Here is a 13,815-nt window from a genome sequence, read left to right on the forward strand (position 1 = left end):
GCCAGAGGGCACTGGAGGAGGAGGAGTTCTTTGCGTATGTGAAGTTGGGCCGTGCACTGGCACATACATGACTGCTTGGGAAGGAGAGACCCAAATCCTCCACTTGGGGCACTTCCCATATTGCCCCCTCGCTCTGCATAGTTCATTAGGACAGGGAACAACCCCACGTGTTCATGAGTTAGGCCTCAAAAAGTCATTTCCACATACCCGGAGAATGTAAAGAAAATGGCAGGTGGGAGGTGTGTGGGGAAATTAAGGTAAAGGAAGAATAATAAGGTGAACAGTATTACTATGTTCATTGTAACAGGTCTATCATTGGGGCTTATGCTTAAATCAGGCAAAGGCAAATACACTATCTGATGTCCTTGAAAGTTCATCTTAGATCTGCCACACTGTTCACCCCGTGTTGGCCTTTCGATGAGGCTGAGACCACTGGGCCAAAGTTAACCTGTGTAAGTTCTGACCCAGGAGCTGGTGAGCCAAAGTGCCCGGTCAGCTATGGAATATTTGGAGTGGGCGGCACCAGAGAGTACGTTTCAGTATAGGTTAGCCATGTCTCTGGCTGTGGGGACTGTAAGGTAATTGGGAATCTCTGGCTGGACTTAGAACAAAAGTTCCCCAAGCGAGGTGAACCAATGCTGCTGCTCCTATCAGAGAGAGCAGGAATGGGCCACCTGGTTGTTTCAAGTTCACCAGCAGATGGCGCACAAACAAGAATCTAAAAATCTTGTAATGCATTCTCATCATGGATTGGCCATTGTACCAGGCTGCCGTATGAGGCAGCCAACATTCTGGCTGTGGTTTCACACAGAAAGGACCCAATGTGACAGAGTTCTACTGGCTGCCTGGATGAAATACTTATTACAGGTGTAAATGCGGCAGCTAATTTGAGAGACCTAGTCCTGTGCTGCAGTGGTTTGAAGGGTCTGTGTTTCTGGGAAAGAAGGGTTTTTTCACAAGTGGGTCATATTGATTAGCCTCTAAGGCCTCTACCAGAGAAAATAGAGTTACTAAGAATGTCACAAGTCACCACTGAGATCCTAGTGAGCTCTGGTTACTTCATTAACGGGAAAACTTCTTCTGTCCTGTCTACAGTAAAAATCCCACAAACCAAAACCCAGCGCTGTGGTTGTTCAGAATGGATAAGAGTGAAGAATGTCACAAGGCATTTGATGCAGACCAATATCCTCATTTCTTTGAAGGTGCTAGTAGAGTTTGATGTCCAGGTGGAGCCTCACCTGTGGGGAGAAGTGGGTTTGGTCACAAATGGCAGATGGGACCAAAAGGCCAGCCAGTCACTTTCAGAACCGCAAGTCAAGCAGATAAAAAAAATGTGCTCAGATGTAACACAGCGTTCTGTTAGGAGTGAAGAAATTCCAGGAGTTTCTATAGGAGAGAAATTCTACTTTAATCACAGACACAGAATCACTGGTCAAAATTCTTGACTCCAAAATGGGATGGCTGGTTTTAGCAGCTTCGGAATTACAGAAATGTGTTCTGAAGCTAACATCTTATCACTGTGCCACCTGGAACAAACCGCCTGAAAACTTCAAAAGCACTTCTGCTGTTAAAGATTAGAAAGACCCAAATCCCATTCCCAAATCCCTGTTGCTGCAAAGACTGAATGACACTTTCTGCTTATGACACATAGCAAACGTCATTACCAACTCCCAGAGTACTTTATAGATTTGTCATCACCCTCCATTTGCAGAGTGGAAAACTGAGGCACAGCAGAGGGAGGAAGGGAGCTGTCTGAGGTTACGCAGCCAAGTCCAGGGCACTTGGAGAGAACTCTGATCCTAGCAGGTGATTTGACTATTGTCAGTGAAGAATGATGTAAGCTAGAAGCAGCTCAAAAAGAGAATTCAGAGAGGGACTATAATGCGGGGTTTCCATGCAGTGACACAAGAATCCATGCCAGCTTTCAGAATTCCACTGTGAATTCAAGCCCCATTGGCAAAGCTTGAGTAAGAACTGGTGGCCAGTTCTACTGCTCTTCCCCTCCCCCACCCCATCCATAAAGCTTGTCAACCTGTCAAAGAAAGCTATTCGTTTGGTTTGACGTGATTTATTCTTGACAAATCCATGCTGACTGTTACTTATCACCTTATTGTCTTCTAGGTATTTGCAAATTGATTGCTTGATTATCTGCTCCATTATCATTCCGGACTGAAGTTAAGCTGACTGGTCTGTAATTCCCTGGGTTGTCCTTATTCTTCTTTTTATAGATTGACACTGTATTTGCCCTCTTCCAGTCCCCTGGAATCTTGCCTGTCCTCCATGAGTTTTTGAAGATAATCTGTGGCTGGCTCAGATATCTCCTGTCAGCTCCTTGAGTATTCAAGGATGTATTTCATCAGGCCCTACCGATTTGAAGACATCTAACTTGTCTAAGTAATTTTTTTAACTTGTTCTTTCCCTAATTTAGCCTCAGATCCTATCTTACTTTCACTGGCATTCACTATGTTAGATGTTCAATCGCTACTAACCTTTTTGGCAAAAACTGAAACAAACAAGTCATTTAGCTCTTCCGCCATTTCCACGTTTTCTGTTATTGTCTTTCCTCTCTCATTGAGTAATGGGCCTACCCTGTCCTTGATCTTCCTCTTGCTTCTACTGTATTTGTAGAATGTTTTCTTGTTACTCCTTATGTCTCTAGCTAGTTTAATCTAGTCCTGGTGATTTATTACTGTTTAATTTTTCCTCAAACCTCCTCTGTTGATGCCTCAATCTGGGACAGTTCCTCAGATTTGTCACCTAAAAAGATTGGCTCAGTTGTGGGAATCTTCCTCACACCCTCTGCTGTGAAGAGTGATACAAAGAATTCATTTAGCTTCTCTGCAAGGGCTTTGTCTTCTTTGAGTGCTCCTTTAGCACCTCAATCATCCAGTGTCCCATGGATTGTTTGGTAGCTTTCTGCTTCTGATGTACTTTAAACATTTGTTAGTTTTTGTATCTTTTGCTAGTTGCTCTTCCGATTCTGTTTTTGGCCTACCTACACTTGACTTTCCAGAATTTATGTTCCTTTCTGTTTTCCTCAGTAAGATTTGACTTCCAATTTTGAAAGGATGTCTTTTTGTCTCTAATCTCCTCTTTTACTCTATTGTTTAGTGGTGAAGATTTTTCAGTCCTGTTACTGTTTTGTTTTTATTTGGGCTATACATATACACCTCTACCCCGATATAACGCTGTCCTTGGGAGCCAAAAAATCTTACCGCGTTATAGGTGAAACCATGTTATATCGAACTTGCTTTGATCCTCCGGAGCTCACAGCCCCGCCCCCCCGGAGCACTGCTTTACTGCATTCTATCCAAATTCGTGTTATATCGGGTCATGTTATATCAGGGTAGAGGTGTAGTTTGAGCTTCTACTATGTGTTTTTAAAAAGTTTCCAAGCAGCTTGCAAGGATTTCACTCTTGTGACTGTTCCTTTTAATTTCCATGCAACTAGATTCTTCGTTTTTGTGTAGTTCCCCTTTTTGAAGTTCAGTGCTACGGTGGTGGGTTTCTTTGGTATTTTCCTCCCTACAAGACTGTTAAATTTAATTACATTGTGGTTGCTATTACTGAGCAGTTCCAGCTATGTTCACCTCTTGGACCAGATCCTGTGCCACTCAGGACTAAATCCAGAACTCCCCCCCCCCCCGCCCCCGCCCCTTGTGGACTCCAGGACTAACGGCTCCAAGAAGAAGTTGTCACACTGCCTGGAGTGGCTCACGACTGTGAGTGCCTCCCTCAAGGCAGACTGTCAAAAACAGGGCAAACACCCCAAACTGCTAGTATGTTCTATAATTAGATTTCACCGACTCAGTACCAAATGTGAACTCCTGGATCACCATACCAGTCTTCCCATGGGGGCACAGACAGTCCTGTGAGACTCTCCAGTCTATTTTGCCACCCAGACAAACTGAACTTAGTGATAAATGGTCACTTACACCCAAAATTATACCACATTCAGGCTGCTTCCAGTCCCAAGAGACCAGTCACTTAGCCCAGATAAATTGGTACCTAGATCTTACACCAAAGACAATGCCTGTCTCAATCCTGTAATAAACTATCTAAAGGTTTATGAACTAGGAAAAAGAAATGAGTTACATACAGGTTAAAGCAAGCAAACAACACACAGAAATGAGTTATCATCTAGATTCTGAGAGTGACAGAATTGTAGTGATCTGTCAATTCCAAGTGCCTTTCAGGGCAGACCCAGGATGTAGCCCCTGGGGATCTCTGGCTTCAGTTTGTCTTCTCTGGTCCTGTGAGAGTTCAAACAGCAAAGAGATGAAAAATCTCCCCATCAACTATTTCTGTTTCCCGCTCCCAGCATTCAAAGCCAATGGACAAGGCCGGCACGTACTGCTCCATGAGTGGACTGGGCAATTAACAAAGCTTTTGTCTTATAATGGCCCACCTAAATTTTGATAGTCCTTCTGGGAGTGCACAGTATCACCTAGGTGTGCATGGGGCTGCCAGTTGTGACCATGCCATCATCCTGACCCTTATTCTCCATCTGCCCCCAGGTGGTCGTTCATCTGACTGAGGATCTGCTGTCCCAAGCCGTGATGATGGTGGAGAACAGCCGGCCCACCCTGGCGATTAACCTGGCCGGAGCCCGGCAATACTGGCTGGAGGGCATGCTGCGCCATGAAATAGGTCAGAGCCGGGCTGGAGGCATGGGCCATGCGGGGCGCCGGGGATGTGGAGCCGCACAGGGACTCGCCTGGAACTAACGCTCCTGCTGTTGAAAGGGAATAAAATGGAGCCGCATGTTGCATGGCCTTTGTGGGGTGGGGTAGGCAGAAGGAGGCTGGAGCCTATCATGTCACAGAGCCGGGAGGCAGTCGTCCTTCCCTATAGGCCTCTGGGGTAACCACCCTGGAAATAACACCCTGAGCTGGGAGCACCTCAACCTCTCAGAGCTACTGACGATAGGAGGGAGGGAGGAGAAGAGCCAGAGGTGGTGAGGGGCTGCAGAGCCTGACCGGATCCAGTGCCAGGACCCCTTGGAGCTGGCTCTGCACAACGGCGGGTTGAGGACTCGGCACTACATGGAGAATGCCGAGGGAGGGAGGCACAGAGGGGATCGGTTAGGGCAGCAGGCGGGGGTAGGACGCCAAGAAAAACTGCTCAGAATTTTTCACAGTGGACATTTTTTTCATTGCAAAATGGCCCTTTCTTCTTCAAAGGCCTCTGTGATCCCCATGGGGGAGTTGCCCGTTGGCAGCAAGCACAGAGCCCTCTTCGAAGCCGTGTCCATTGGGGAGCAGGACCTCCCCCCAGGTGGCACTGAACACATGGCACTGATGGCTGGAAGAGCCGAAGCACTCTCGGCCGTGCCCATTGCTGTGAGGGAGGGTTAACGCGAGTGCTGGAATTAGTTGAAAAGGTGTTAGTGTAGTATTAGGACAGGGCAGGATGGTGTTAGGGCGGTGTTAGCGCAGCGTAGGAGCACTACCACTATAGTTACACACAGTTACACATGGGGGAGGGATAGCTCAGTGGTTTGAGCATTGGCCTGCTAAACCCCAGGTTGTGAGTTCAATCCTTGAGGGGGCCATTTAGGGATCTAGGGCAAAAATCTGGGGATTGGTCTTGCTTTGAGCAGGGGGTTGGACTAGGTGACCTCCTGAAGTCCCTTCTAACCCTGATAATCTATGATTCATTAAACTAGGGTTGCAAAATCAAGGCTTCAGAAGCACCAGAGTTAGGGCTCCCCCTCCAACCTCCCTTTGATCTCCTTGTGCATATGCATTAGGATACAGGCTTTAATTACAGGAGCACATGCTACTTTTTCCATAGGACCCTGCCTCATTCAGTGCCCACTGAAAGACCATTCAGAGTTCTCAGACAAAGGTGTCCCCTCCCAGGAGGTGCTTTCGCAGGGCTAGGATGGGAGATGGCAAGGAGAAACCTGACGATCAAGGAGGAGACACACATTGGAAGGGATGCCAGTGCCACCTCGACGTCCCAAGTGTGGGTGGGGGGCTCTAGCAGGGATTCCCAACCTTTTTCTGTCTGAGGCCTCCCCCAATATGCTATAAAAACTCCGTGGCCCACCAATGCCATATAAAAGCCAGAGCCAGCGTTAGAGAGGAGTAAGCAGGATAATTGCCCAGTGCCCCAAACCCCGGTGGGCCCCGCAGAGCTACGTTGCTCAGGCTTCAGCTTCAGCCGCAGGTGGCGGGGCTCGGGGCACCGGGCTTCAGCCCTGCACAGTGGTGCTTCAGCTTTCTGCCCTGGGCCCCAGCACGTCTAACACTGGCCCTGCTTGGCGGAGCCCCTGAAACCTGCTCACTGCCCTCCCCGGGGGCCCCGGATCCCTGCTTGAGAAGCACTGCTCTAGAGAGAGGCCTGAGGGAGGCTTGTTCATTTCTAGTTATTGAACCGTGGAGCCTAGAGTTTGTAAAAGTTTGTTGAACCCAGCAGTGAAGCCACCTGGCCCCGGGGGACAGTTTAGATATCAAAGGATTAATTGAGTATTATTCCAGCCCTCCTGCCACCAGTCCTAGAGCATAGCTAGCGGCTGCTGTACCTCTCAGCTCTGAGGGAGAAGATCAAATGTCAGAGGTTTTGTCAGAGAGACAAGGTGGGGGAGGTAATACCTTCTATCGGACCGACTTCTGTTGGTAAGAGAGACCAGCTTTTCTTAGACTTTTATCTGCTGAAAGAGCAGCTGTGGGGTAGGGGGAGTTTGCCATGTCCCTTATCAATGTGGGGAATGATTTCCCCCCAATGCTCCTGATTTCTTAGCCCCATTGCCCAGGGGATTTGCACAGGGTGCGTGAGACACGGGTTGTAGCTGACTAATTTCTCTCCCTCGTCTTCTCTAGGCACTCACTACATCCGTGGGGTGAACAATGCCCGCCAGCCTTGGCACAGCATGGAGGGCCGTAAGCGGTACGGCCTGAAGCCTGCTAACCCCACAGAAGAAGGCCTGGCTAGTCTGCACAGTGTCCTCTTCCGTAAGCAGCCCTTTCTGTGGCGGGCAGCACTGCTGTACTACACCGTCCACCAGGCCAGTCACATGTCCTTCAGCGCGCTCTTCCAGCACTTGGAGCAGTACGTCCAAGACGCCCGGGTCCGGTGGGACTACTGCGTGCGGGCAAAACGAGGCCAGACTGACACCTCACAGCCAGGTGGGCAGATAGCGCCACGGCAGAGCCAGGCCCGTGGGTGGGGATGGGACTTGGTGGTTAAGACACTGGGCTGGGAGGTTGGGGTTTGTTCCCAGCTCTGCTACTGCCCAGGGGTGAGTCTCTGTTCCTCTTTTCTCCTGCCCTATGTTCCAGCTTTTCTCATCCGAGCATAGAGGGTCTCTTGCTGGGTGTGTGCAGGGCTGGGGACTTGCTGTTTTAGGTGGGGATTGGCAGGAAAGGGAGGGTGAACGTGGAGGGCAGGTGGCAGGAGGGGGATGGTACAGACACCCATCAGCACAGGGTCCAGCATGAGAACTGTACAAGGCTGTGGTGTCACAGCTGGGCCCTGCTCTGGCTGGTGGAGTCCGTGGTGGCCCCTGCCAGCAGCAACTTTCTAACCTGAGCGCATGTGGCTGGGGAAGGGGGCATCCTGAACGGGGGCAGGGGGGTGTCTTCCCTGAAGAGTTCTCCCTTTTTTGTGTTGCTCTGACTAGCTTTGAAGGTGACCCTTTAAGTCCTCTGCAAAAATGAGTTTAAAAAGTAGCCTCAGGTCCTAGCCCAGCCCCTGTCGTTTGGCTGTGAGAGACCCCCATGAGCCAGAGGAGAAACTGGCTGTCTGTAGAGGGGTAACAGGGAAACTGACTAGATGGAATGTGGGATATGGGGTCTCTGTGCACAACTCATCTGAAAACCCCACGCCGGCACCTTTTTGCTGTAGCACTTGTAGAGTTGGGTCTGTCCAGGGCTTTTCAGGAAGCGTTACGCAGAGTACAAGGCAGCGCTACGGTAGCCGGAGCCCTGAACTTGGGTGATAGTAACAGCTCCCAGTCGTTGTCACAGACGGGGGAACCAGCCTGTGTGTTTATCAGACAGATACTTACACTTAACCCTCAAAACCCTTGTAGACAGTTGTTGAAATACTGTGATTACAAAGAGCACTGCCGCTGCTCATGCTTTTCATAGATTTAAGGGCTAGGAGGGGTCACTGTGACCATCCCTTCTGCCCTCCTGCATACATAGCTGGAGAATGTCACCAGGGATCCCTGTAGCAGCCCCATCACTCAGAGGGACTTAGGCGCTTGACTCCCATTGGTTTCACTGGGAGATAGGCACTGGAATACTTTTGAGCAGCTGCCCCTGTCTTTGTTTAAAGACTTAGGTGACAGTGAATCCACCACACCTCTGTGTCAGTTTTTTCAACGGTTACTCATAGAACCATAGAATATCAGGGTTGGAAGGGACCTCAGGAGATCATCTAGTCCCACCCCCTGCTCAAAGCAGGACCAATCCCCAGACTGATTTTTGCCCCAGCTCCCTAAATGGCCCCCTCAAGGATTGAGCTCACAACCCTGGGTTTAGCAGGCCAATGCTCAAACCATTGAGCTATCCCTCCCTGAGTTAATTACCCTCATCTAGTTTCAACTCCCAGGCCTTGGATTTTGTTCTGACTTTATTTGCTAGATTAAAGAGTCCTCTACTAGTGCGTCACTTGTGGGGTATTGAAAACTGTTACCATTACCAGCGCTACCACTTTAAATTATAACAGGTTTCCTGCTCCTGCTTGCAGGCTAGGGGGCTCGGTAGGGAAGTGTGTGATCTGGGCATAGCAGCAGTCAGTCTGTGGAAAGCCAGCCTAGAGCAAAGTGGGGTGAGTTAGGCCTCTCTCTGTCTTAGGGAGCAGCCTGCTTCGTCTCTCTCTGGGTTTTTTTGGTTGTTTTGGGTTTGGGATCTGAACTCTACGGGTACATCTACACGTGCAGCTAGGGGTGTGATTCCCAGCTCGAGGTAGCTCTCACCCAGCTAGCGCACTACAAATCAACTGTAGCCATGAGCTAGGCATGCTGAGTATGCGCCAGACTTTCAGCCAGGTACATACTCAGGGGTGGCTGGTCCGGCCTGCAGCTCGCACTGCCACAGCTACGCTCTGGTTTTAGCACCGTCTCTCCTCAAGCTGCGCCCCAGCTCCAAGTGTAGACAGTCTAAGAAATGACGTAGCACTACATGGCAGCCTGCAGAAAGAGTATTTCTGGTGGGTGGGTGGGTGTGCGCGCGCTGTGAACATAACAGAGAATGCTGGGACGGCTTCTTTAGGAAAGAAAAATAAAAGAGGATGACGAAGAGTAGAGATAAAATGGCTGCCTACTGCAGTCTGGAGAGTTTCCAATTTAATGGGGGGGGGGAAGGAAGATTTTGCAACATTCAGAGACTTGAGCAGTATTTTTACACGTATGCTATAGAGGATACTGATAAACAGAGGGCTGTTTTCCTAACGTTGGTGGGAAAAACGACATTTACCATGCTTAAGCTTGTGTTCTCCACAGAAACCTGCCGAGCTGGAGTATAAAGGAGAGTCTAGAACAGTGGTTTTCAACCTTTTTTCATTTGTAGACCCCCTAAAAATTTCAAATGGAGGTGCGGACCCCTTTGGAGATCTTAGCCATAGTCTGCGGACCCCTAGGGGTCCCTGGACCACAAGTTGAGAACCACTGGTCTGAAGAAACCAGACCACACAGCTTCTTTCAGAGCCCCCTAACCTGCAAGCAGGCCCAGGAAACCCCTTATAGTTTATAGTGATAGCTTTAATTTTCTCCTACGCAGATTTCATCTCCTCACTCTTCACCCCCTTTTCCAGGTCAGTAATGGACATATTGGAGACCACTGGTCCTAGTACTGACCCCAGCCCATTGGACTTGCTTCTGACCTCACACCAGCTCTGTCCTAGTCTAACTCTAAGGGCTGCCTACCCTTGGAGCGAGGGCTGCAGTGCTGAGCGTGTGTAGACGTACTCATGGAGCCAGCGCATTACAAGCAGGAGTGAAGCCACAGCAGCACTGGCTACCCATGTACAAACCCAGGGGGCCTGGGCGGGTTTGTACTTGGGGCGGCCAGCCCGTGCCGCTGCTGTGCTACTGCGGCTGCACTGTGATCCTTTTAGCTGACGAGAGCCAGCACGGTATGTCTGTGCGAGCTGGGCACTGCTCCCCTCGCGCCAGGTGCAGACACACCCCAGCTGACGTCTGTTGAAATGCTGTTGATTTGCACCAGAGTGGGATGAAAATTAGGTCCCCAGCAGTCAGCGTGTTGGGAGGTGGCTGGGCTCCCACTTCTCCTTACTCTCTTCCAGGCTGTTTCAGTAAGGATCAAGTGTATCTGGATGGAATTCTCCGGATCCTGAGGCATCGGCAGACTATTGACTTCCGGTTGCTGGCAGCACTGGGCAAGGTAACAGCCTGGAGTGATGGACAGAACCTGTTTCCTGATGTGAAATCAGTACATGGGAACGGTTCTGCTGCAGGATGGGCCATGGTTTATGGATTATTTATGTGATGTTTTTACACCCCCAGCCAGTGCGATAACCAGGGTTCTTCCCCTTGGTCTCAGGGATGTAATCGTAAACTTTGCTATTTGATTAATGTAAATACTCAGGAGATTAACATGAAAAACCCAGCTTTGGTCATTAACCCTGTTCTTAAATGATGGAATTTAGCACAAATACCGAATAGGAAATTACTGCGGAAAGGGATCTGGGGATTATAGTGAATCACAAACTGAATTTGAGGCAACAGTGTAACACTGTTGGGAAAATGCAAACAGCATTCTGGGATGTATTAGCAGGAGTGGGGAAGTGGGATACTGTGAGGAAACACAAGGAGAAAGGTACAAGATGGGAAGCCTCCTGATTCATACTGAGAAGGTAGGGCAATTGGCTAGTTATCTTAGGTGCATGTACATGGACGCAAAAAGGCTGGGAAAAAAGCAGCAAGAATTGGAAGTCCTGGCACAATCAAGGACTGGAATAACAGAAACTTGGTGGGGCAGTTCACATGACTGGAGCATTGTCATGGATGGATATAAACTGTTCAGGAAGGAGAGGTACAGGAGGAAAGGTGGAGGAGTTGCACTGTATGTAAGAGAGCCTGTTCAGAGTCTTTGGGTTAAGTTTAGAGGCGAGAGCAACAAAGGTGATGTCATGGTGGGCATGTGCTATAGACCACTGGATCAGAAGGATGAGGTAGACGAGGCTTTCTTCGGACAACTAACTGAAGTTTCCAGATCACAGGCCCTGGTTCTAATGGGGGACTTCAATCACCCTGACATCTGCTGAGAGAGCAATACAGCAATGCACAGAAAATCCAGAAACTTTTTGGAGAGTGTTGGGGACAACTTCCTGGTACAAGTGCTGGAGGAACCAACTAGGGGCCGTGCTCCTCTTGACCTGCTGCTTACAAACAGGGAGGAATTGGTAGGGGAAGTAGAAGTTGGTGGCAACCTGGGCAGCAGTGACCATGAGATGGTTGAGTTCAGGATCCTCACAAAAGGAAGAAAGGAGAGGAGCAAAGTATGGACTCTGGACTTCAGAAAAGCAGACTTTGACTCCCTCAGGGAACTTATGGACAGGATCCCCGGGGAGGCTAATATAAGGGGGGAAAGTTGTCCAGGAGATCTGGCTATATTTTAAAGAAGCCTTATTGAGGGCGCAGGAACAAACCATCCCGATGTGCAGAAAGAATAGCAAATATGGCAGGTGACCAGCTTGGCTTAACAGTGAAATCTTTGGTGAGCTTAAACTCAAAAAGGAAGCTTACAAGAAGTGGAAATTTGGACAGATGACTAGGGAGGAGTATAAAAACATTGCTCGAGCATGCAGGCGTGTAATCAGGAAGGCCAAGACACAATTGGAGTTGCAGGTAGCAAGGGATGTGAAGGATAACAAGAAGGGTTTCTACAGGTATGTTAGCAACAAGGTGGTGGTCAGGGAAAGTGTGGAACCCTTACTGAATGGGGGAGGCAACCTAGTGACACATGATGAGGAAAAAGCTGAAGTACTCAATGCTTTTTTTGCCTCGGTCTTCACAGACAAGGTCAGCTCCCAGACTGCTGCACTGGGCAACACAGTGTGGGGAGGAGGTGAGCAGCCCTCAGTGGAGAAAGAACAGGTTAAGGACCATTTAGAAAAGCTGGACATGCACTAGTCCATGGGTCCAGATCTAATGTATCCAAGGGTGCTGAAGGAGTTGGCTGACGTGATTGCAGAGGCAGTGGCCATGATCTTTGAAAATTCATGGCGATCAGGGGAGGTCCCGGACAATTGGAAAAAGGCAAATATAGTGCCCCAGGAAAGAAAGAGAACCCGGGGAACTACAGACGAGTCAGCCTCACTTCAGTCCCTGGCAAAATCATGGAGCAGGTCCTCAAGGAATCCATTTTGAAGGACTTGGAGGAGAGGAAAGTGATCAGGAACAGTCAGTATGGATTCACCAAGGGCAAGTTATGCCTGACCAACCTGATTGCCTTCTATGATGAGATAACTGGCTCTGTGGATATGGGGAAAGTGGTGGATGTGATATATCTTGACTTTAGCAAAGCTTTTGATTCAGTCTCCCACAGTATTCTTGCCAGCAAGTTAAAGAAGTATGGGCTGGATGAATGGACTATAAGGTGGATAGAAAGCTGGTTAGATCGTCGGGCTTAAGAAGTAGCGATCAACGGCTTGATGTGTAGTTGGCAGCTGGTAGCAAGCAGAGTGCCCCAAGGGTCAGTCCTGGGGCCGGTTTTGTTCAACATCTTTATTAATGATCTGGATGATGGGATTAATTGCACCCTCAGCAAGTTCGCAGACGACACTAAGCTGGGGGGAGAAGTATATATGCTGGAGGGTAGGGATAGGGTCCAGTATGACCTAGACAAATTGGAGGATTGGACCAAAAGAAATCAGATGAGGTTCAACAAGGACAAGTGCAGAGTCCTGCACGTAGGAAGGAAGAATCCCATGCATCGCTACAGGCTGGGGACGGCTGGCTAAGCAGCAGTTCTGCAGAAAAGGACCGGGGGATTACAGTGGACGAGAAGCTGGATATGAGTCAGCAGTGTGCCCTTGTTGCCAAGAAGGCCAACGGCATATTGGGCTGCATTAATAGGAACATTGGCAGCAGATCGAGGAAAGTGATTATTCCCCTGTATTCGGCACTGGTGAGGCCATATCTGGAGTATTGCATCCAGTTTTGGTCCCCCCACTATAGAAGGGATGTGGACAAATTGGAGAGAGTCCAATGGAGGGCAACAAAAATTATTAGGGGGCTGGGGCACATGACTTACGAGGACAGGCTGAGGGAAGAGTGAGGGGGGATTTGATAGCAGCCTTCAACTACCTGAAGGAGGGGTTCCAAAGAGGATGGAGCTCAGCTGTTCTCAGTGGTGGCAGATGACAGAACAAGGAGCAATGGTCTCAAGTTGCAGTGGGGGAGGTTTAGGTTGGATATTGGGAAACACTATTTCACTAGGAGGGTGGTGAAGCACTGGAATGGGTCACCTAGGGAGGTGGTGGAATCTCCATCCTTAGAGGTTTTTAAGGCCCAGCTTGACAAAGCCCTGGCTGGGATGATTTAGTTGGTGTTGGTTCTGCTTTGAGCAGGGGATTGGACTAGATGACCTCCTGAGGTCCCTTCCAACCCTGATATTCCATGATTCTATGAGTGTTGTTAAGCAAGACACAAAAAGTAATTCTTCCACTCTACTCTACACTGGTAAGGCTTCAAGTGGAGTATTGTCTACATCTGGACACCACATCGGGAAAGATGTGGACAGATTGGAGAAAGTCCAGAGAAGAGCCACAAAAATGATGAATGGTCTAGAAAACATGACCTGTGAGGAAAGACTGAAAAAATTGGGTTTGTTTAGTCTG

At 49.0% G+C, this 13,815-nt stretch overlaps 1 protein-coding gene across 2 annotated transcripts in view; it reads left to right on the top strand.

The window, feature by feature from the left end:
* MATCAP1 (microtubule associated tyrosine carboxypeptidase 1) overlaps positions 1–13,815 on the top strand; it is a 49,153-nt gene that overhangs the window by 31,488 nt on the left and 3,850 nt on the right. For both annotated transcript variants that reach the window (XM_054049094.1, XM_054049095.1), the window contains exons 4-6: positions 4,518–4,650; positions 6,828–7,133; positions 10,258–10,355. In XM_054049094.1, the coding sequence (XP_053905069.1) occupies positions 4,518–4,650; positions 6,828–7,133; positions 10,258–10,355 (537 nt within the window). The remainder of the gene's footprint in view (positions 1–4,517; positions 4,651–6,827; positions 7,134–10,257; positions 10,356–13,815) is intronic.

This window comes from Malaclemys terrapin, chromosome 14, assembly GCF_027887155.1.
Source record: "Malaclemys terrapin pileata isolate rMalTer1 chromosome 14, rMalTer1.hap1, whole genome shotgun sequence".
Lineage (NCBI taxonomy): Eukaryota > Metazoa > Chordata > Testudines > Emydidae > Malaclemys > Malaclemys terrapin.